Genomic DNA, 20147 nt, shown 5'->3' with positions numbered 1-20147 from the left:
TAAGGTGTCTCTTGGGCGCGGTGTGTTAGGTGTGCTGATTCGTTATCGATAAGCTAACCGAGAAAGGAAAGGGTAGAGAACGAAAACACAACTCAAGCAAGCCGCGGCTTGGCCCAAGCCCCTGACCTTCACTCGCGACTTGCGATCCTCTGACCCTCAAAACTATCTGTCATTTCCTACCACACTAATATACCGTCTGTATCCATGGAGCACGACCCTAATGTCGCCGATCCAGCCCAACTCCGAGCGCGATGAGGGCCATGATGATGCAGTAGCCGGGGCTGAGGTCGATGTGGACGAGGAAGCGCAGCTACTGCCAAGGGAAGAGTTGGAATTTGAAGATACTGTCTCCCAATTACCTTTGAAAGCGCGAAGAGCTGGAATCCTGGGGCTACTTCAAGGACCTCGACCCCCGCGAATCCAAAGCATCAACCCATTGCTCCCATCGGTCCAAGAAGCTCCGCCAGCTCTCCTCAACCGACTGCTTCCAAGGAAGGGGCACCAGTTTGTTCTACTTTGTGTGTGCTTATTACTCTGGGCTGCGGTGTTCGTCAGCTTCTTGAGCTCGCAGCTTCCGGTGAAGGATGGCACAGGGAGAGATGTTGTAAATCTCGATTGTGTCGATAGCCTCTGGAGACGCAAAAACGAATGTGGTATCGACGGCTTGGACTGTCGTCCTTTCTCGAACGTTTCCTTCGCCTTTCGGTGCCCCGCCAGATGTGCCAGCGTACAGGTACTGAACCCCCGTGCCGTCGGACCGCTCGACGTCAACTACCGTCCATTGGTGATTGGAGCAGGGGCATACCGCGGTGACAGCTTCGTGTGCGGCGCCGCTATCCACTCCGGTATCGTCTCTAATGCTAAAGGCGGTTGTGGACGTGCCTCGCTCAATGGTGAGCATGAGGATTATCCAGGTGTGAAGAGGCACGGAATTGAGTCAATTCCGTTCGATTCGTACTTCCCTCTATCGTTTTCTTTATCGTCTGATGACAGCATCCGCTGCCCCACCGATCCACGTCAAGCGCTGCTCTTCATATCGTTGTTCTTCGCGAGCATGCTTTCGCTCTTCGCAAGCTCCCCAAAGATCCTCTTTCCGATCTTTACGCTCATCTTCGCTCATGTGAGCTTCGCGTCCGACCCGCCTTCAGCCTCTTACAGGAACTCTACTGTTCTTCCTGATCATCTCTCCATGTTTGCGAAGAGGCTTTTACCCGCATTCTTCTGCGCTGTGGTCATTTACTGGACGACCGTCAAACGCACACTATCCGGCTTAACAGCCCAGGTAGAGAAGACTGTTCTTTGGCTTGGCGGCTTCTTCTTCGGCGCAATGTCCAACTACACCTTCGACTGGATACCCATCTCGCGCCTTACGGGTCATGATCTCGAACAGCAGCCTGGCGCTAAGATTGCACTATCGATAATTCTCATCATCCTCATCGCAGTCATTGCTGGCCAGGTGTACTACTTCTGGCTCGAGGGACGCCTGCTTCAGTATCTGGCTCTATATGGACTCTTCATTGTGGGCATCTTGATTTCCCTGGCGATTCCTGGTGTCAACCTACGCATCCACCACTATATCCTTGCGCTACTACTACTTCCCGGGACTAGCTTACAAACGAGACCTTCATTGCTCTATCAAGGCATCTTGCTCGGCCTCTTCGTCAACGGTATTGCACGGTGGGACTTCGACTCCATCCTCCAGACCACCGAAGCGCTCCGAGGTGACGGACAGTTCGAGTCAGTAGTACCGAAGATATTGGAACCTGCGATTTCCTTTACCGCCGGAAATGTCATCGCGACGTTTTCGTGGGTCTCGCCTCCCGCTGATGTGGCCGGAATCAGCGTGCTTGTGAACGACGTGGAGCGGGATCGTGCATTCTTTGGGGATGGTATTGATGGTGATGTCAAAAGCTTTGAGTGGACGAGGCCGATTGGGATGCAGTTGAACGAGTATCTAAGATTTGCCTGGGTGACGAATGGGCGGGCAGTGCTGGACTATACGAAAGCCGGGACGCTGTTCGCAAACGGGACCTGGACCATGGAGCAAGAGTATTGAAAAATCCCGCAACTGCACTGTACTCGTCATTCAAGAGCAGGACCGACATGGGGAGACCTTGCGGACGTGGAGAATTTGTGGCGTTGGGATTGGCGGGATTTCGTCCACTCGGTACGTAGGATATTTCAAACCGAAAACGACATGCCTTTCTACCATCGGGGGACATCCAAGAACCGACGATGCCACTCCCCTTTCGAGTTCCACTCTACGGCGCCCACTTGAACTCACACGTGAGCTCGAAAACGGGAGTACGAAGCGACAGCACACCTTTCGACCAAAGCTAGATTTTCGCAATGCCTTAGTACCACAATCATCCCCTTAGAGAGATATCCACCTCTCCTATGCCGAAATGATCAACGCGGTCTTCCTCATAGTCGTACCTGGTGCGGGCGAGCATGTTCACGCCGCAGGCGGCAACGACAACGGCCATCCTTCGACCACCACGAGGTGTGCGAGAATCTACCCTACAATCCCCAGCTATCCATCCGACGACGAGTGCACGTGGGCCGAGGAAACAGCGCTGTATTCGGTGTCATATGCAGCGCCGACCTCTATGGTGGGGATGTCCAGACCACACAGGCGCTCTCTCTTTGTTCCTCTCTTATATACCGTCGGTAGCGGTGGAGCTGCGAAAGATTTTGTTATCAATTATTACACCGACTAGTACGGCGAGGATCTCTCGTCCCTCGCTACCAATTCTGTGGAATCTTGCGTAAGCAATTGCTCCGCGACGACCGCCTGCAAGGCTGTGTCCTATGTAGCGGGTACAGTGATCAGCGGTGAGAACTGTGCACGCGGGCGTCTTTTCGCTCGTGCGTTTGTCCTGATCCCTACCTGGCACGTTCCTGTCGTGTTAGAGAGGACGGGAAAGAATGGGGAATGAGACGAGATAGTAAAATGCCCAGAATTCCATGTGATCATATGTAATACGACGCCAAGAACAGGTGAAGCTGAATAAGAGTCCCTCGTACGATAGAATGTAGCTTCCCTTCCAATGAAAGGCCACCGCTACAGCCTCCGTCGACGTGCACTCGGCCGCTAAGAGATTATGGCAGGTTGAGCTCGAATCGCAAGAAGGCTTTCTAGTTAGCCCAGGGAACCTCTTCCTTGGTTCGTTCTCTGATAGTTACTTTTGACTCCAATAGGAGAATGGGTGAACGAGGCGATGCGGGCTTATTTTGCCCTGGATCCCGCTTTTCGTCCAAGGGTGACGCAGGCGCAAAAGACCCGCACCATTCCGAAATTCCGGAAGCCGTGGAGTGTGGCCGCAACCTAACGATGGGCCCGAGGTGTTATTTGCGCATGCGGCTGTTGTTTAGGGCGGTGAGCAGTCGCGGATCATCGGACGAAGGATTCGGCGAGAAATCTCCTCTTCCGTCCCGTGGGAGGAATCACGTGCTGATAAGATAAGCCTTGCTTCTACCTGCCCAGGTGTGGACCCAGCCGCCGCATGCGGTTTCCAACCCTCCCGTCTTGAACCATCAACTCCGCTCCGCGCCCATGGCTACCGCGGATCAGATCCATGCCCATTTTCCTTTCTGACTGGTTGAGAAAAGCCTTCAAGCCGCATGACGTAAGCCTGTAGCCGTGCGCCCGGGTACTCGCTCTCTCGCACCGTCCGATTCCTCCGCTGCGGGCGTACAGAAGCGTAAGCGGGAAGTGTCGCGGAAGGACGAATGATGGGTACAGACAGCCTCGGCCGCCACTGGAATCGGGCCCAATCGAGATCCGGTTGCAAACAAAGGAGCGCCGACTGCTCGTCCGCTCCTTGGCCGAATGGACTAACGTGGTTACCGCATCTAAGATCGATCTGTGATTGTACGTCCCGACTGGCTAGCTCCTATGACCGCATCGGGCCACTGCTAGATAGAATAAATCCAGCCGCATCCTGTCGCCCTCAGTCATCAACACAGCACTGCAATCGTCGGTTTTCTGCACGCTATGTCGGACCCAAACCGAATTGGAGAGGGAGTTATTCGGACGGCTTCAGGCCGCGAGACTTACGCGCCCGATGGCCATGTACCCAGCTACGACGAGAGATCTGAACCAGTCGAAAAGGAGGAAACGCCGCGAACGTCAAGCGATTCTTCGATTGCCAGATTTGAGCCATTGAGGACGCGAACTGGACATGATGCAGTGGGATCCTCAAGCTCGTCAGACTTCGCCGGCCTTACCCCGTCGTTGTCGCGAAGGAAAACAAACGCGACGATCGATGATGCTGATAGAAGGGAGCTCCAGCAGCTCTACTCGACACTTTCTCGGCGACAATCCAGTATCGCCGCCCCAGACGACCCGGCCGTGGACCCTCAAAGCGATTCATTCGACCTGCAGAAATTTCTGCGCATGTTCAGGCATCAATTGGAAGCTGAGGGCCATCAAATGAGGGAGGTTGGCGTCGTATACAAGAATCTGAACGTTTACGGCTCAGGCGCGGCACTGCAGCTTCAGCAAACGGTAGCCGACTTCGTTAAGGCGCCCTTTCGCTTCGGCGAGTTCTTCAGCTTCGGGAAGAGAGAGCACAAGCACATTCTACGCAATTTCGACGGCGTGGTCAAAAGCGGCGAGTTACTCATCGTTCTTGGGCGGCCTGGATCAGGTTGTAGCACCCTTCTTAAGACTATGTGCGGTGAGCTCCACGGCCTGGAGACGGACGAGAATTCTACCATCCACTACAATGGCATACCTCAAGAACAGATGATGAAGGAGTTCAGGGGCGAGGCTATCTACAATCAAGAAGTTGACAAGCATTTTCCTCATCTTACCGTCGGCCAGACCCTCGAGTTCGCAGCGGCTACTCGCACGCCATCGCATCGAATACAGGACATGTCTCGGGCGGAATTCTGCCAGTTCGTCGCTCGAGTAGTGATGGCAGTCGTCGGACTCAGCCACACGTTCAACACCAAGGTCGGCAACGACTTCATCCGAGGTGTTTCTGGAGGAGAGAGGAAGCGCGTTAGCATTGCCGAGATGATGTTGGCAGGCTCTCCTTTTGCTGCGTGGGACAATAGCACAAGAGGCCTCGATTCCGGTAAGTACATGCCTCATTCTGCACAAAGGTCTAGTTGGCTAATATATCCTCAGCGACCGCATACAAGTTCGTGCAGACACTGAGGGTCGCCTCCGACTTCGGTGGGAGCGCTGCGGCTGTCGCAATCTACCAAGCCAGCCAGAGCATCTACGACGAATTCGACAAAGCAACCGTACTGTACGAAGGTCGGCAGATCTACTTCGGACCGGCCGACACTGCGAAGTCTTTCTTCGAGCGACAGGGCTGGTACTGCCCTCCCAGGCAGACCACAGGCGACTTCTTGACCAGCGTCACCAATCCGCAGGAGCGAAAAGCGAGAGAAGGTATGGAAAACAAAGTGCCTCGTACTGCCGACGACTTCGAATGGTATTGGCGCGAGTCTCCAGAATACAAGCTGCTCCAAACCGAGATCGAACAGTACGAGCTTGAGTATCCAGTCGACACACAAGGACAGAGCCTTGCCCAGCTCCGCCAGCAGAAGAACTACCTCCAGTCAAAGCATGTCCGGCCTGAATCTCCATATCTCATCAGCGTTCCGATGCAAGTACGACTAAACACGACCCGAGCCTACCAGCGCATATGGGGCGACATCTCCGCAACCGCTACGCAGGCGGTGCTCAATGTCATCATGGCTCTTCTCATCGGATCTATCTTCTTCGGCACACCAAACGCTACAGTCGGATTCTTCTCCAAGGGTTCAGTCCTCTTCCTTGCGGTTCTCTTCAACGCTCTCGCTGCAATATCCGAGATCAACAGTCTGTATGCGCAGCGTCCAATCGTCGAGAAGCATAAGTCGTACGCCTTCTATCATCCGTTTACTGAGGCCATGGCTGGTATAGTGGCGGACATACCGGTCAAATTCGTGCAGGCAGTGGCATTCAACGTCATACTGTACTTCATGTCGGAGCTGCGACGCGAGCCATCCCAATTCTTCATTTACTTCTTGGTCACTTACATCACCACCTTTGTTATGGCGGCCGTGTTTCGGACTATGGCCGCCCTGACGAAGACGGTCTCGCAAGCCATGGCCTTGTCGGGTGTATTGGTCTTAGCTCTCGTGATATAGTAAGTACAAGAGCTCATGGCTGTTAGTAGTCCTGCTAATAGAGATACAGTACCGGTTTCGTCGTCGCAGTGCCGAACATGCATCCCTGGTTCAGCTGGATCCGGTGGATCAACCCAGTCTTCTATGCGTTTGAGATCCTAGTCGCCAATGAGTTCCACGGCCGCGAATTTACGTGCTCCTCCATTATCCCAGCTTACACGCCTCTTCAAGGAGACTCATGGATCTGCAACATCGTTGGAGCGGTTCCCGGACGGCGCACCGTCAGTGGAGACGCCTTCATCGCCACCAACTACGAGTACTCGTATTCTCACGTGTGGCGGAACTTCGGTATCCTTCTCGGGTTCCTCTTCTTCTTCATGTTCATTTACTTCCTGGCCACGGAACTTAATTCGTCCGCGACAAGCACCGCCGAAGTACTAGTGTTCCAGCGTGGACACGTGCCCGCTTATCTACAGAAGAATGGCAAGGACCGCCAGCCCGATGAGGAGTCTGCTGCCGCTGTCGCTGTCAATGAAAGCGCTGCGGACGCGGATGTGCGAGCGGTGGAGCCCCAGAAGGATATTTTCACGTGGCGCGAAGTCACTTACGACATCCAGATTAAGGGCGAAACGCGTCGCTTGCTTGATCATGTCGCCGGATATGTGAAGCCAGGCACACTTACAGCGCTTATGGGCGTCAGTGGCGCGGGTAAAACTACTCTGCTAGATGTGCTCGCTCAAAGAACGTCGATGGGAGTGGTCACGGGGGACATGCTCGTCAACGGGAAGCCACTGGATGCGAGCTTTCAGCGCTCGACGGGCTACGTGCAACAACAGGGTAAGTATCCCGCAATTCTTGTCTTCCGCCCTACCAGGCCTAATTGAGCCTAGACTTGCATTTGGAGACCGCTACCGTGCGTGAGAGTCTCCGCTTTAGCGCTATGCTTCGGCAGCCGAAATCTGTTAGCAAGAAAGAGAAGTACGAATATGTGGAAGAGGTGATCAAGATGCTGAACATGAGCGATTTCGCCAATGCAGTCGTTGGTGTTCCTGGAGAAGGCCTCAATGTGGAACAGCGCAAGTTACTGACCATTGGCGTTGAGCTCGCTGCCAAGCCAAAGCTGCTCCTCTTCCTCGATGAGCCTACTAGCGGGCTCGATAGTCAGGTAAATCCTACTACCAGTACTTGATAAGACCTCACTGATGACTCTTCAGAGCTCCTGGGCCATATGCGCCTTTCTACGCAAACTCGCAGACGCTGGCCAAGCGGTTCTTTGCACCATTCATCAACCCTCCGCCATCCTCTTTCAGGAATTCGACCGACTGCTCTTCCTAGCCAAAGGCGGCAAAACAGTATACTTCGGCGAGATCGGACAGGATTCCCAGAAGCTCCTTAATTACTTCGAGGGCAACGGCGCTCGGAAATGCGATGACCAGGAGAATCCGGCGGAATACATGCTTGAGATCGTGAACAACGGAAGGAACAATCAAGGCCAGGACTGGCACACTGTTTGGAAAGAAAGCGAGATGCGGAAGGCTGTAGACCGGGAAATCGACAACATCCACCACGAGAAACAGCATGAAGAGATAGCCGGACAGGACGAGATCGGCGCGCATTCCGAATTTGCCATGCCTTTTTCCACGCAAGTTATTGAAGTCACGTATCGTGTCTTCCAGCAATATTGGCGCATGCCGAGCTATATTTTCGCCAAGTTCGGTCTTGGTGTCGCTGCAGGCCTTTTCATCGGATTCACGTTCTACGGTGCCTCTACCTCGCAGTCGGGAATGCAGAACGTCCTCTTCTCCGCTTTCATGCTCACCACGATCTTCACGACCATCGTGCAACAGGTATTTCCTCCCCTCATGTCTGCAATTGAGGTGCTAACGCCCGACAGATTCAACCGCTGTTCGTCACCCAACGGTCTCTATACGAAGTCCGCGAGCGTCCAAGCAAAGCATATTCCTGGAAGGCGTTCGTGCTCGCCAACGTAGTCGTCGAGATTCCTTATCAGATTTTTACGGGTCTTCTTATCTGGGCTTGTTTCTACTACCCCGTTGTCGGCGCGCATCAGAGCTCAGTGCGCCAAGTCCTGGTCCTGCTCTTCTGCTGCCAGCTTTTCGTCTACGCGAGCGCTTTCGCGCAGATGACTATTGCAGCACTGCCTGATGCGCAGACTGCTGGTGGTATCGTTACTTTGTTCACTTTCATGAGTCTGCTTTTTTGCGGTGTGCTGCAGTCTCCTGACGCGCTGCCTGGCTTCTGGATTTTTGTAGGTGTCCAACACTTGGGTTCGACGAATAACGGCTAACAAATGCACAGATGTATCGCGTCTCTCCATTCACTTATTGGATAGGCGGTATGGCATCCACCCTCCTCCACGACCGAGCCGTGACCTGCACAGCGACGGAAACGTCGCGCTTCAACCCGCCCGCCGGCCAAACCTGCGGCGAATACCTCGGCCCCTACCTCCAACAGGCACCGGGCGTCCTACAAAACCCCGATGCTACACAAAACTGCCAGTACTGCGGCCTGCGCAACTCCGACCAGTTCTTGGCTGGCTCGAACATCTACTACAGCGAGCGGTGGAGGAACTTTGGCATTATGTGGGCGTTCGTTGGGTTTGATATCGCGGTCGCGGTGTTGACGTATTATTTGTTCCGCGTGGCGAAGTGGGGGAAGAAAGGGGAGAAGAGTAAAAATGGGGGTAAAGCGAGGGAGGTGACGGAGAAGGGAGCGGAGAGGATGGCGCAGGAAGGTGCGGTGCCGCCGAATAGGGAGGGTTGAGCGCTGGAGTGGATGAATGTAGTATTGGTGTGTACATGCTCCTCGATTTTGAACAGCGCTGCATATGGTACTCTTTGAGCGGGCCAGTACCTTAATATATGATTCTCTAATGCTACTCACCGTCTCCACAGAGTACTACCATAGCCACCTCTCACTCACTCACTCACCCATTCCCATCCTTATCAATATCTCTGCTCACAAACACCACCAACACCGCGGCATACGCAGCACTCGCCGCAAAAACCTCCTGCCGCTTCGCGCTCGCGTCGTAAACGTAGCAATCATCCCGACCTTCGAGCCAGGCCTTCGCACAAAATATAAACTCGTTATCGCCCCAATGAGGAGGATCGCAGCGACCACGATCGAGATAACCAGCACCACCCACTTAACATGCGACTCAAGGAAGTGCTGTGTGTTGTCACGCGGATCGGGATACACTGTACCGCGGAAGGGCCAGTAGTCGCGCAGAAATCGGGAGAGTGGGTCGGTGTCGGCTGGCGGACGGAGGGCTACCAGATCTTCTGCGTCGTCAAGCATGTGCTTAGCTTTTCCGCTAACGATTGTGGAGGGCTTGGAGAAGAAGGAGCGGAAGGTGGAGAGAACGCGGCTGCTAGGGCGGTCGAGGTTGCTGATCTGGGATTGGAGGACGAGTGCTTCGTCTGTGGGTTGTTAAAGGAGGGGTTGAAGACTGGATGGAGCCGGATATTACCCACGGTATTCGCGAATCTTTTCTCTCAGTTCTGCTTCCAGCTTCATTTTCTCCTGTATGCGCGCATGTTCTGGCCGTTGCGCGTCTTTCGCGAGTTCCTCGAAGGTTTCCCATCGTCGCAGAGATTGTCGGACGTCGAAGTTTTGGCTGCGCCGGGCATCATCGTCCCAGTCTTCGATTCGACGCTCAAGTTCGATGAGATGGCTCTGCAAATTCAAGAGGTTCCGAGCACTGAGCCTGTCGAACTTACGAAATACATAGGATTCGCTGTCTGGGTCGCGCGCAATCCAGGCCGCAAGGCTGGGATATCCATCTCGAAATGGCGGGCCCTTTTCGACAGTCGAGGATCCATTCATCCCTTTTACATTCCATTTGGGCGCATTGAAACAGGTAAAGACTTTGACCTGGACTTCTCGATCATGTCGCTGAGTGCGGCGTCTGCCACCGGTGAGCTGCTCAGGTGGGGTTGACCACTTTCCATCTCTTCCTAGACTTCTCAGCACACCTCTTTCCTCACGCTGCATTCTTTTTTAGACCGCTATTCATTTACCACTCGAGCCCGAGAGCAACCCCTGCGTGTGTACACGACAGCCCTATCCTCCTAGGCGCCACCACCCTTCCCCTGCTTCCTATGCTATCTCCGTCCACATGGGTTTGACTCGAGACCAGTTCATAGCCTTGTTAAGGTCAGAAGAACCGTCTATAATAGACAGAGACCAGGAACGCCACCGCAAGCGGACTAGCGCTTCTAAGAGGCCAACAGAAGGTGATTTGGTTCTTATAAATGTCATGGACCCGAACAGGCTAGACATCGCGCGAGAAGTCGGTGAACGTGCGCTCACCTCGGACTCTGGCTCTGACTCTGAGGTTGAGGATGGTATTTCGAATAAACGCACCACTCCCCGAGAATATTACGGTCTCTCACGGATTCCATCCCGCTCACTATTCCACGAACATCGCATAAGAGCATATCTAAATTCCATTGAGATATTGGCCTTTCCCGATAGTTGCTCTGGGCTCAACATTATTTCGGAGAGCTTTTTGCGGCGCCACAGCCTTTCTCTCAATACCAACATCGACTACTCCGCCAGGCTACCCAATGGCAAACTCGTTAAGTCCTTGGGCTCTCTCAACCTTACCTTTCGATTTAACAGGCAGCACAAGGGCTATAGATTGCCCTTTACCGTCTTACAGAATTGCGTACACGATGTGGTTCTCGGCAGTGACTTCCTGCGGCAGACCGAGACGCTCACCAAATATCTGGGACGGATTGAATGGTTCCGCCGACCGCCTGCAGGCTCAATACCACGGGTATGTTTTGTCAATAATCCACAGCAAGTGGTTTTGGGATCTATCAACGGACAGCTGGTTTCCGCCTCTCCGGACACAGGGTCGGACGTCAACCTGATATCCAAACTCTGTGCAACGGTACTTGGTCTGAAGATTGACACTGTCTCGGATCGGATCACGACTTTAGAGTTCATCGACGGTTCGACGGTCCCTACTTTTGGGATGGTTTCTGGTGTTCACTGGAGGTTTGGCGCAGATAACGATGCTCAGTCGCCCCCGTCTTTGGATAAACGCACAAAGGTGCAAGAATGGGACTTTGGAACCAATGCATCACCTGGGGACACCTATCTCTGCGACTTTTACGTTCTCGAACACCTCATGTTCCCTGTCATACTCAGCTCCGATCTCCTCTTAGGTTCAAACGCATTCGCAGCCTGTGGCCGCAATTTCCACCTGACTAGCGTATTGGGGAAGCGACGCAGAGAAGATGTCGATGTATGCTTCATTCGCGCAAAGAAGCCTCGGCCTTCGTGGCGCGAAGTGGTGCTCGGGAGACGGGCGAGTTATAGTATGTCGTCCCCACTATCTAGATTTTATCCATGGTGTCTAACTACGAGTTGCTGTACCAGCACCCAGCAGCGTCACCCCAGCCCAGGCATGGGAGAACGAGCTCCGACGGCGCGGCGACGAAGCCGACCGGATCGCTGACTTACCACCACACGAGCGAGTCGCAGCGCAGGAAGCGGAGAATCAAAGGATAGAACAGTGGAACGCCGGTCAAGGCCGAGCTACACCACGGCAAAATCCCCCACCACCTTCCCAAAATGTACCTTCGGCATTCCAATCGCAACCCTAATTCCGAACTGGTCAATCTGAAATAATATCTCTCATATCAGATTAATACACACTTCTTGTACCGAGGCACTGTTGCTTTGTTCGGCTGCATACGGAAAGGGTAGTCCCTAGAGCTGCACCGGGGATTTGAAGTTTGAAATGCACAAGGTTCATGCTTCAAGATGATTCTGTAAAAGATAGTTTGTTCGATTTCCTAAGTAGGAAATCATGATGATGAACTCCAGTCTCGCAACCAAGTAGCAAGCCATAGAGCATGAACACGCCAAAATAGGAAACCTAAATCAGTGAAAGCAATCAATTGCCCCTGTACCATGTACCAACACTGCAATGATAACCACAAGTATACTCTTCAAAGAGAAAAGAAAGAAATGTCTCGCAGCCGACGAACGCTACCAAAGCCGTACTTACAGGTCCGGATCTCCCGGAACTCTCTGTAAGATCTCGAGCCGGCGGCGAATGTGCCTAACGTCTTCTATGACAAGAAACTCCGGATCGCGCTTCAATTGATTCTTGAACCAGTCCGGTTGCTCATCCGGACGCCTATCAGACCAGAAAAATATGCCGTTCTGGTCACGATCCGGTTCCTCCCAAGGACCATCGGGGGTAGTAGGCGCCCTCGGCTTCATCGCCCTCTCCACCATAGATCGGAAATAGGGAACAGTGTCCCAAATTTTTCCTGAGGGAATGAGGTTACTGCTTTTGGGCACTTCTAGGCCAGAGCCAGGGTTATCCTTTGTCCAGCAGACGAGGCACTTCTCGTTCGGAGGATACTTCTTGGTTTCTCTGAGGACAAAATCGATATAATCGCGGCTTGGCCACTCGCGGAAAATTTCGTGACAAGCATAGAGGTCGCCGGTGGTATTCTTGCATTTCCATGCTCTGGGACACACGCGCAGCTGTCCATTTCGGAGGGAACTGAAAGGGATCTCGGCAACGGCGTAATGGTATTTAACCTTCTTGTCCGCAGTTTCTCCGGTACATGTTTTGCTTTTGCCAGTCATGAGCGCGAACACGCAAATGCAGTCTTTGAACTCGGGGTTTCCAATGTTGTCTTCGCCGCCTTCATCCAGATGGTCTGGGATGTCGAATTTATCCCAGTTGTAATGCCGAAATCCAGTGCGGCAATCGTCCGTTTGGCGGTAACCTTTCTCAAGGAATGACTCGCATTCGCCTCGTTTACGTTTGAGGGGAAATCGACTCCGATGGCCGACGTGGGGATGTGGAGGTGGGATGTCCACGGTGGTACCGGCAATGTCGGGCATGGCGCTTCCTGGAAGTCTGATCTTCGGAGCCTGCTGGCGGGTAGGCGAGGAGCTGTAAAATATATGGTAGAGATGCCGCGAAGCCGGCTTTTGGAAATATCTTGAGCTTGATAATGGGAGCTGGAACGTCTAGCCGTTGAGTGCGAGCTGTTGGATGCAGGAACCTGAACGACGTTGCTGGAAGTGGGCCCTTTTATACCAGTCCAATGACTATCTCAGTAGTACTCACCATGTTGAGTCGTTGGTAGATCCGAGTCACACACTGCGCGATGAGTCTTGAGGGGGGTTGCCCGATCCCCGTGCAGGTTAACGATATGCCGACTTCCCATATTGGAGATCACTACTTCGAGCCTGAGAGCTTCAAAGTACCGCCAAAGCCTACATGAAAGGTAGCCGAAGATGCAGCAAGCTTAGTGGTAGCCCGCGAGAATGCCATCAAACTCTTTGTAGTACAGAAGAGGTTGCACGTGTATATGCGTGACTCTCCATATTTGCTATCATAGCTCTGCGGTGACTCCACGCAAGGAACCACTCTTCTAAACATGAATCCATCGACAACAATAACCAAGCCGGGAAGTGCAACTTCTGCCGTAGCCAGAGCCGGAGGGCGATGTTGGCCAGGAAGAGAACTAAATTATTCCTTCCTTCGGACTCGGAAAGCGATGAGTAGTCATGATAGGCGTTACTTGCCCCAACGATCTCGTAGCATGGATCTCCTGTATAGGGGCTCTGGGGGTAATAGATGAAGGGGTTCGGCTTCCTGTTTCTTGGACCTTGGTTTCGATTTAGCCATGCTGTTGAGCTTGCGCTGCGACACTCTTTTGCTTTTCCAGTCCTGGATAGCCTATGCGTTCCACTTGTTTAACTTAGTCTCCGTTTAGAAGCTGAAGAAGTTTGTTTTCCGATTCGACTCTGGGTATTGACGAGCGCCGCTTATGGCATGTCCGTGCCAGAGCCTAAGTATGGTAGCTGGCGTACAAACCTGAGCCGCAGCATGAAGAGATTCGAGCGTGATTGTTCGTTTCACGTCTTGCGCGGGGCGAAGGACAGGCGTACCTAGGCATGTATTCGCGTCGACGCGTGCGCCACGTCGAGCCGCGGGTAGGATCCAGTAAATGCCAATGCCACGCCGACGGAGTCATACTTTCGCCAAGCATCGTGGAATCGCGGCCTCAGGCTCAAAGAAGGTCCTTGACTCATAGCCCACATAACGCACCAGTCCGGCGATGTCTTAACCCGGAGGGAGTAAACACGCAAGATCTCCCACAAATGCTTTTTCCGTAAGTCTAAAGTCAGTAGCCGTCACTTCGAAAGCGCGGCATTTATGACACAGTCCAGTCGCACAGAGAGGATGCGACATGGTGCGGAAAGTCGCTTTGGGCGGCTAGGGCTCAATGCTGTGGCGAGGACCTTCGCCCACTCACCCAAGTCCTATTCCCGCAAGCGATTGCTATTAAACGTGCGGAAGCTGATGGATATGGAAATGTTGGTTGAGCGACTTGGTCCCGGGTTGACCTAGGATCTGAATGACAAGTCCACGCGCAACCGTAGTCCCACTGATCGTCACTGTCGTGCACGCGCGGCGAACTCTCGGAAATATTCCGAGAGGCTCCGCGACTGGGGTTGCTGGTAGAGGTGCAGCATCTCGTTCTTGAGATACCTAGGTACGCGAGAGTGGTGGAAATATCGTGTCCGGTGCCGGCGCTGTCCGTGAGTTGAACACTGCATGGCTGACATGCTGCGAGCAGGAGATATATGACGTAGACTAGTCGGTGAAGAGTGTTGAGGTCGTTCGATGTACCCCACAGGCGCATAGATCCTACTGCTTTAACGCCTCCCTTCGTCCGTCCTACAGGCGGCCACTGTACGATACAGGACCCGATTTTGGGGTTGAAAATCGGCCGAGCGCCGCGCACAATGCCGTGAACGGTGAAAGATGGCGTCTGCGTACCTGTTCTAGCGGCTTTCTAGAAGAAATCTGGTGGTGAGATATGACGTCAACCTGCCTAATTGCACACCAAGCCTGATCTGAGGACAAGGATTGGCGGGGAAATCCCGCAGGTGTCAGATCTGAGGCTCAACTCGGCGCCTGCTCGGTCCCGCTCCGGCGCTCGGGCCAACGGTGTGCGACGGAGCGACACAGCGACTCGGAACGCGGCATGCGTTCGGAATGAAGGAGATGCTAGGATGGACAGTCGGGCGATGAACTGAAGAGACGTTAAGCTTATGGAGAAGATTGGAAGGCACGCACGTACCAAAAAGAGGCCCGAAGCATGAGGAGTGACGAAATATTGCGGACGTACAGTTCGAAGACACATCGCTAAGAATTTCCCATACCGTGAATGGAAGGCCGAACGCATTTGTACTAACGGAAAGCGAGTCGGCAGCCCGTAGTCATTTTTTATCTCTTGCCTTATCGAATATCGCACCTTGAGGAACGGCCGGTTCCGGGACGTCTCCATAGCGTGAGATGACAACATTGAACGCCAGCTTTCGTATTCTCGAGATGCTGTTGACGTACGATATGTAACTGTGTAGTTGAATAGAGCGTTGTCTCTGAGCGTAGCTCTTGAAAGAGCAGTGACGGCCGAAGCATTAGGGCTCCCAGCGCCCACCAGATTGCGGAGACTGGACCCTGATCTCCAACCGTGCCGCTATCGCCATTCAGGTTGTCGTTAGTGCCACTTCCGCACTGCGTAGCACACGTGCAATTGAGATGAATAAGACCGTACATGGGGACGGTAGATGTAGCTGCGGGTATCAGCGGCTGGGCGCAAGCCTTCCTCCGCATCGTCCAAGATTGACCATCGTAGAAGCGATAAGCGACGTGGAGCGCATCTGTCCAATGCGGTGACCTTGCTTTTCTCGTGCATCGCCTTTCCACATTAGCATTCGTCAGGATAGGTTAGGCAGACTCTCCCAGATGCTGCACGATATGACGATTCTCGCCTGCTCCCGGTATCCACATGTTCAAGAGCAGTTGTGGTGCGGATTTGCAGCGAGAACTTTATCCGGCAATGCATCCTCTCTGTGCCATTGGATAGCGCCGGCTAAGGTGCCTTACGGTGCAGGCCGGGCAAGTATGTCAGCAGGTTTGACGTGTGGTGCCCATCGCTCGCAAAGTGTTGCCTACCGTTTGGAGCTTGACAAGGCTGGAGTAGCTTGCAGCTTTGGGTAGCTTGGGCGGACATGGCAGCGTCTGGTTGGAAGATGGATAAGATAAGATGCAGGGCAGATTCGCCTCTGCACGTATGAGTCGACTTCTGCAGTAAAGTATACTTGCAGAACTTAGGGTGGGCTGACTTGTAGGGACTGGTGGAAATACTGCAAGGCGCCCTGCGGCGCCATGCAGAAGTGAGGAACTCGCAGCTATAGCACCTTAGCTAACGGTCCAGACGAGTCTCAAACACTTGCGTCATGGCGCGGGCTTCTGCAGATGCTGAGTTACAGCCTGAAACTGCCGCTTTGGGATAGCAGTGAGGTCATGTGAGAGGCGACTGTCACCACGTACTTACAAAACCAGGCATTTTCGCCAGTGCGCTAGAGGATCGCACGCAGCAGACGTGCCGGGAGCTCATGAGAGCCACTATCATCGGAAGTGCGGTTCCGCGTTGGGCGGGGAGCGGTCGTCGATGTCGTTGACTTCAGGAGCGAGTGAGCCCATAGGAGGCCGCCGGCCTCAGTCTGCAGGGAATCAGTCAAACTCGGGCGGCATACCCAGGTGTTGTTGGGAACATGTGAACTGATTGCCAAGCAGATGGTTCGAGATGCGAATGGGTAGGGTGGGCGATAACTAATCGGCAAGGCGGCTTACGTCGGCAGCAGCACGTGCGCCGACGGCATCTCTCCACCACCACCGAATCTGCGGACACCAGCCTCAAACTCACTCCGCACTTCGTCACACCCTTCCGCTGCCAGCTGCCAGACTCCGGCCTACTTCTTTGAGACGCCCGTGTATCCTCCGCCAAAGCCACTGCGAGTGCGCGACCCGATCACGAGCGTCCCCCGTGGCACATCGTATCCAGCCATCGGTGATTGCCAACAGCGGCAGCTCGTGGGCGTCTGGCAACCTCCTCCGCATCGCAATAGACTATTGGAAGGGCGGCGCAGACCTATTTCTGTTGCAGCCACCTCGTTCGCGCTTCGGCCCCAATGCTGCAACCGAAAGAAAGTCGGTGACGGCGCCTGGGATGCTGCGTGCGGCTCCACGAGCGGTTAGTGGCTTCGCCGACGACCGAGTGACCGAGTTTCGGCCCAGCGAACCATCAACACTTGCAAGCCGCGCAAGTGAGCGTGGTTGGATCGTCGCCGTACAGCGGAAGCTGAAAGAACCCTGAATATCTGGATTACTCACCGGAATTGACGACAGTGTCGGGAGCCTTCCAAGGTTGCGGAATGCCTCGTACTCTCGATAATCCATTGTCCCGCCGGAGCCCGCCAGCGATGTCTCAACAGATAACGCGCGACCGTGGCGCCATGGCAGCGAGGGAATTGCCCGTTCTATGATTAAGCACATGCGGCACATCTTGGCAGATACAGCCCTACAGTGCGCTCGTAAAGGCAGTTCCTGTGGCGGGGCGAAGCGCTCGAGAGACTACGTCAGGCGTCGCGAGCCTGACTAACGAGGGGATCAATTTACTAACCGACACTCTGCACCTCGCTCTCGGACGCCCTTTTGGGCCTGGGGTCGAGCATCTGCCAATGGTTTATCAAAGACCCGATGAGGCTTAGCGCACGCCTCCATGCACACCCCCGGTCCACCGCTGCAACGTCGCCGGCCACTCCAGTTCAAGAATAACAGCACCCAAAAGCTTGCCTGCTCCAGCGCCCAGACCTCCGGACAGCGGTGCCGAAAAACGCTGGGCCGTCGACCGTCGACGCGGCATAATGCATGCCTTTTCGCAGAGCCAGCCCTGCACGACGGCGTGCAGGGTCCACTGCCGTTTTGCGCTCACAGGCGGCATGGACAAGGACCGACATCCCTGCTAACGCCGTCGGCGCCCACCTCCAGCAGCTTGACGGTTTAATTCCGATCATGGGAGTCGCGTCTGCCGCACCGTGGTATAAGACCTCAGCTTGCCCTCGATGGTGTAAGCTCACCACCTCCACAACATAAGCGCCTCGAATTCAAATTTACACCTTGGCTCTGCTCTGCAGCATCACCCACAGCTCCAGCACACTACATAGCAAAGAAACAAAGGAACTTCGCCTTGCCCATCGCCTGCGGTCACTGTCTTCGCGTCATCAGCAGCTCACCAATCTTCTCGTCATCACCTCGTATCTTCGCAATGGACTCTCAATCATTCGATTACTGGTTGTCCCAGGGCAATTACATGCCTCCGCACCAGACAACCATATTTGAGCTTCCTCCGGAGCTTTCCAAAGTTCCCAGCCTTAGCGGTTCTCCGGTGAGTCTTCACTGTCGGTGCCTGGAATTCCGAGAGGCCAGCTACTGACGCCAGCAAGGTCTCTTCCACATACGACCAGTTTCCCGCTCCTCTACCTCAAGAATACTACCCGCAAATTTCTGGCGAGCCAATGCACTTTGGATCATATCCTCTTCCCATGACCCCCTCGGACTTCGGTTCGGATCACGACAGCCCATACTGCAGTCCGCGGCCGCCACCACAGGCCGAGCCAGTATTCGGGCAAGCACCTCCAGCCGCAGCACCTGCTGAGCGCCCACATACTACCTCAGGAGTAAGTCTAGAAGATATCGCAAGTGATCCCCCATGCTAACATATACGCAGAGGAGGAGAGCCCAGAACCGCGCAGCGCAGCGCGCATTCCGCGAGCGCAAAGAGAAGCACGCCAGAGACCTCGAAGCCCAGCTCACCGCGCTCACCGACAAGTACAATAAGCTCGAGACATCGCATACGGAACTGAATGCTGCATACGACAAGCTCCGCAAGACAATCGAGCTCCTTACCCAGGATGACGACGCAGAAGGCGAGGAGGAGGACGGCAAGACCATCAGGCGGCGAAGTAGCAATACAGACACGCTCCGAAAACTCTTGGAGATATTGCACGGCGAGTTCAAGGGCGTCACAGTGAAGAGCGAAAGCACATAGGAAGCTCGCCGGGACGCAAGCCGGTAAATTGCTCGCTTCATTTCTTGTCTATAGCTTTACACCTTGAGATTCTCTATCATGTAGCCAGGTGCTGACGGCGTTTATGGAGTTCGCTTTTAAAATTCTTCCATCTTCTCGTCTCTTTAGCGTGGGAGGAATACTGAGAAAGCTGGGACTTTGCTCCCTTCCGGCAGGAGGATTGGAATGAACGAGCCGAAGAAACCCACTGGGTAGGGCACCGGGTTCTTCCAGCTGCTCTTGATTCACTTTGGAGCAAAAGATAGAAACGACCGTTTCATGTTCACGACCTAGATCCATGACTTAGCTAGTACCGTACGTAGTCTCTAATGGCACGAAAAGCCAATCACATCTACTCCATACCATCTCCACCCGTGCATCAATGCTCATCAACCCCTCCTTCCCGTACCCGCGATATCGGGCTCAGGGGTCGTCTCCCTATCACCCTGATAATCCAGCTGAAGAACAGCCCAGTCCAGCTCTCGACCATCCGCATTCCAAATCCTCCCGCACTCATATTCCCGTTGCAGCGGCCTCGCGATCCTGAAGCGGCAACCGCTGGCATCAGCAATGATTCCGCTTCCACCAATCAGTGCTTCGAGCTTACTCCCGCCCTCCGGTGCCGTCGGAGCCCCCAACGTGCTCCCCGCAGCTGGGGCTGGGGGACTTGGGCGACGTAAAACCACGCGCCGGGCGCGGCCACCTCCTGTCTCTCTTTCATTTCCTGGGTTGTAGGCGAGTTGGATGGGTGTGAGAGGTTCCAGACGGAAGGATCATCAGGCTTGATGGGCTGTGATGGGGGAAGCGTTCCTTTGGATCTGCATGCGATAATTGGCCCCCTCCCCTCGTCTACACGTGCGTTACTACCCTATCAACTTCCGCATTCGAGGTGCTGTGACATGTAATTTCGACTCTGCCCCTCCCCCGCCGTTCATTACTGCGGACTGCGCTCCCACGAACGTCCAGGAGCACACTGGCTCCCGCTTCTATATTCGAGTACAGTCCGATCGTTCGTTCCGAGCGCATTGA

The 20147-nt window shown here is 54.1% G+C and overlaps 10 protein-coding genes across 10 annotated transcripts; 4 read left to right on the top strand and 6 right to left on the bottom strand.

Annotated features, from left to right (window-relative positions):
- Positions 1 to 2056, top strand: BU26DRAFT_543618 (uncharacterized protein; the record flags this gene model as incomplete). The annotated part of the gene is made up of 3 exons (XM_033831704.1): positions 1 to 20; positions 72 to 286; positions 329 to 2056. The coding sequence occupies exons 2-3, from the start codon at positions 221 to 223 to the stop codon at positions 2054 to 2056; spliced, it is 1794 nt and encodes a 597-aa protein (XP_033677892.1). The 5' UTR covers positions 1 to 20; positions 72 to 220.
- A 1479-nt stretch (positions 2057 to 3535) lies between these two features.
- On the top strand, positions 3536 to 8981 carry BU26DRAFT_609620 (ATP-binding cassette transporter ABC1). The gene is made up of 7 exons (XM_033835935.1): positions 3536 to 5084; positions 5138 to 6149; positions 6200 to 6966; positions 7020 to 7294; positions 7344 to 7976; positions 8024 to 8398; positions 8449 to 8981. Exons 1-7 carry the CDS (start codon positions 3998 to 4000, stop codon positions 8911 to 8913), a joined length of 4614 nt encoding a protein of 1537 aa, XP_033677891.1. The 5' UTR covers positions 3536 to 3997; the 3' UTR covers positions 8914 to 8981.
- A 95-nt stretch (positions 8982 to 9076) lies between these two features.
- On the bottom strand, positions 9077 to 9978 carry BU26DRAFT_534434 (uncharacterized protein; the record flags this gene model as incomplete). The annotated part of the gene is made up of 3 exons (XM_033831218.1): positions 9077 to 9166; positions 9205 to 9572; positions 9627 to 9978. The coding sequence occupies 3 exons, from the start codon at positions 9976 to 9978 to the stop codon at positions 9077 to 9079; spliced, it is 810 nt and encodes a 269-aa protein (XP_033677890.1).
- Positions 9979 to 10411: 433 nt separating this feature from the next.
- On the top strand, positions 10412 to 11768 carry BU26DRAFT_570313 (uncharacterized protein; the record flags this gene model as incomplete). Its single annotated transcript, XM_033833992.1, has 2 exons — positions 10412 to 11480; positions 11542 to 11768. The coding sequence occupies 2 exons, from the start codon at positions 10412 to 10414 to the stop codon at positions 11766 to 11768; spliced, it is 1296 nt and encodes a 431-aa protein (XP_033677889.1).
- A 293-nt stretch (positions 11769 to 12061) lies between these two features.
- Positions 12062 to 13029, bottom strand: BU26DRAFT_510115 (uncharacterized protein; the record flags this gene model as incomplete). The annotated part of the gene is made up of 2 exons (XM_033827203.1): positions 12062 to 12089; positions 12176 to 13029. The coding sequence occupies 2 exons, from the start codon at positions 13027 to 13029 to the stop codon at positions 12062 to 12064; spliced, it is 882 nt and encodes a 293-aa protein (XP_033677888.1).
- Positions 13030 to 13279: 250 nt separating this feature from the next.
- BU26DRAFT_120646 (uncharacterized protein) lies at positions 13280 to 14303 on the bottom strand. Its single transcript, XM_033819517.1, has 2 exons — positions 14086 to 14303; positions 13280 to 13885 (listed from the first exon to the last, which is right to left on the bottom strand). The coding sequence occupies exons 1-2, from the start codon at positions 14184 to 14186 to the stop codon at positions 13465 to 13467; spliced, it is 522 nt and encodes a 173-aa protein (XP_033677887.1). The 5' UTR covers positions 14187 to 14303; the 3' UTR covers positions 13280 to 13464.
- On the bottom strand, positions 14304 to 14939 carry BU26DRAFT_120594 (uncharacterized protein). Its single transcript, XM_033819516.1, has one exon. The coding sequence runs from the start codon at positions 14841 to 14843 to the stop codon at positions 14421 to 14423; it is 423 nt and encodes a 140-aa protein (XP_033677886.1). The 5' UTR covers positions 14844 to 14939; the 3' UTR covers positions 14304 to 14420.
- On the bottom strand, positions 14940 to 16008 carry BU26DRAFT_120655 (uncharacterized protein). Its single transcript, XM_033819519.1, has 3 exons — positions 15762 to 16008; positions 15333 to 15683; positions 14940 to 15236 (listed from the first exon to the last, which is right to left on the bottom strand). The coding sequence occupies exons 1-3, from the start codon at positions 15900 to 15902 to the stop codon at positions 15036 to 15038; spliced, it is 693 nt and encodes a 230-aa protein (XP_033677885.1). The 5' UTR covers positions 15903 to 16008; the 3' UTR covers positions 14940 to 15035.
- On the bottom strand, positions 16009 to 16709 carry BU26DRAFT_120654 (uncharacterized protein). Its single transcript, XM_033819518.1, has 3 exons — positions 16541 to 16709; positions 16333 to 16398; positions 16009 to 16272 (listed from the first exon to the last, which is right to left on the bottom strand). Exons 1-3 carry the CDS (start codon positions 16620 to 16622, stop codon positions 16115 to 16117), a joined length of 306 nt encoding a protein of 101 aa, XP_033677884.1. The 5' UTR covers positions 16623 to 16709; the 3' UTR covers positions 16009 to 16114.
- Positions 16710 to 18187: 1478 nt separating this feature from the next.
- Positions 18188 to 19317, top strand: BU26DRAFT_120504 (uncharacterized protein). Its single transcript, XM_033819515.1, has 4 exons — positions 18188 to 18437; positions 18496 to 18729; positions 18780 to 19123; positions 19210 to 19317. Exons 1-3 carry the CDS (start codon positions 18318 to 18320, stop codon positions 19098 to 19100), a joined length of 675 nt encoding a protein of 224 aa, XP_033677883.1. The 5' UTR covers positions 18188 to 18317; the 3' UTR covers positions 19101 to 19123; positions 19210 to 19317.
- Positions 19318 to 20147: the final 830 nt, after the last annotated feature.

This window comes from Trematosphaeria pertusa (assembly GCF_010094035.1).
Source record: "Trematosphaeria pertusa strain CBS 122368 unplaced genomic scaffold BU26scaffold_18, whole genome shotgun sequence".
NCBI classification, from domain to species: domain Eukaryota; kingdom Fungi; phylum Ascomycota; class Dothideomycetes; order Pleosporales; family Trematosphaeriaceae; genus Trematosphaeria; species Trematosphaeria pertusa.
Note: the sequence above shows the minus strand (reverse complement) of the source record. Positions and strands in the feature narration are given on the sequence as shown.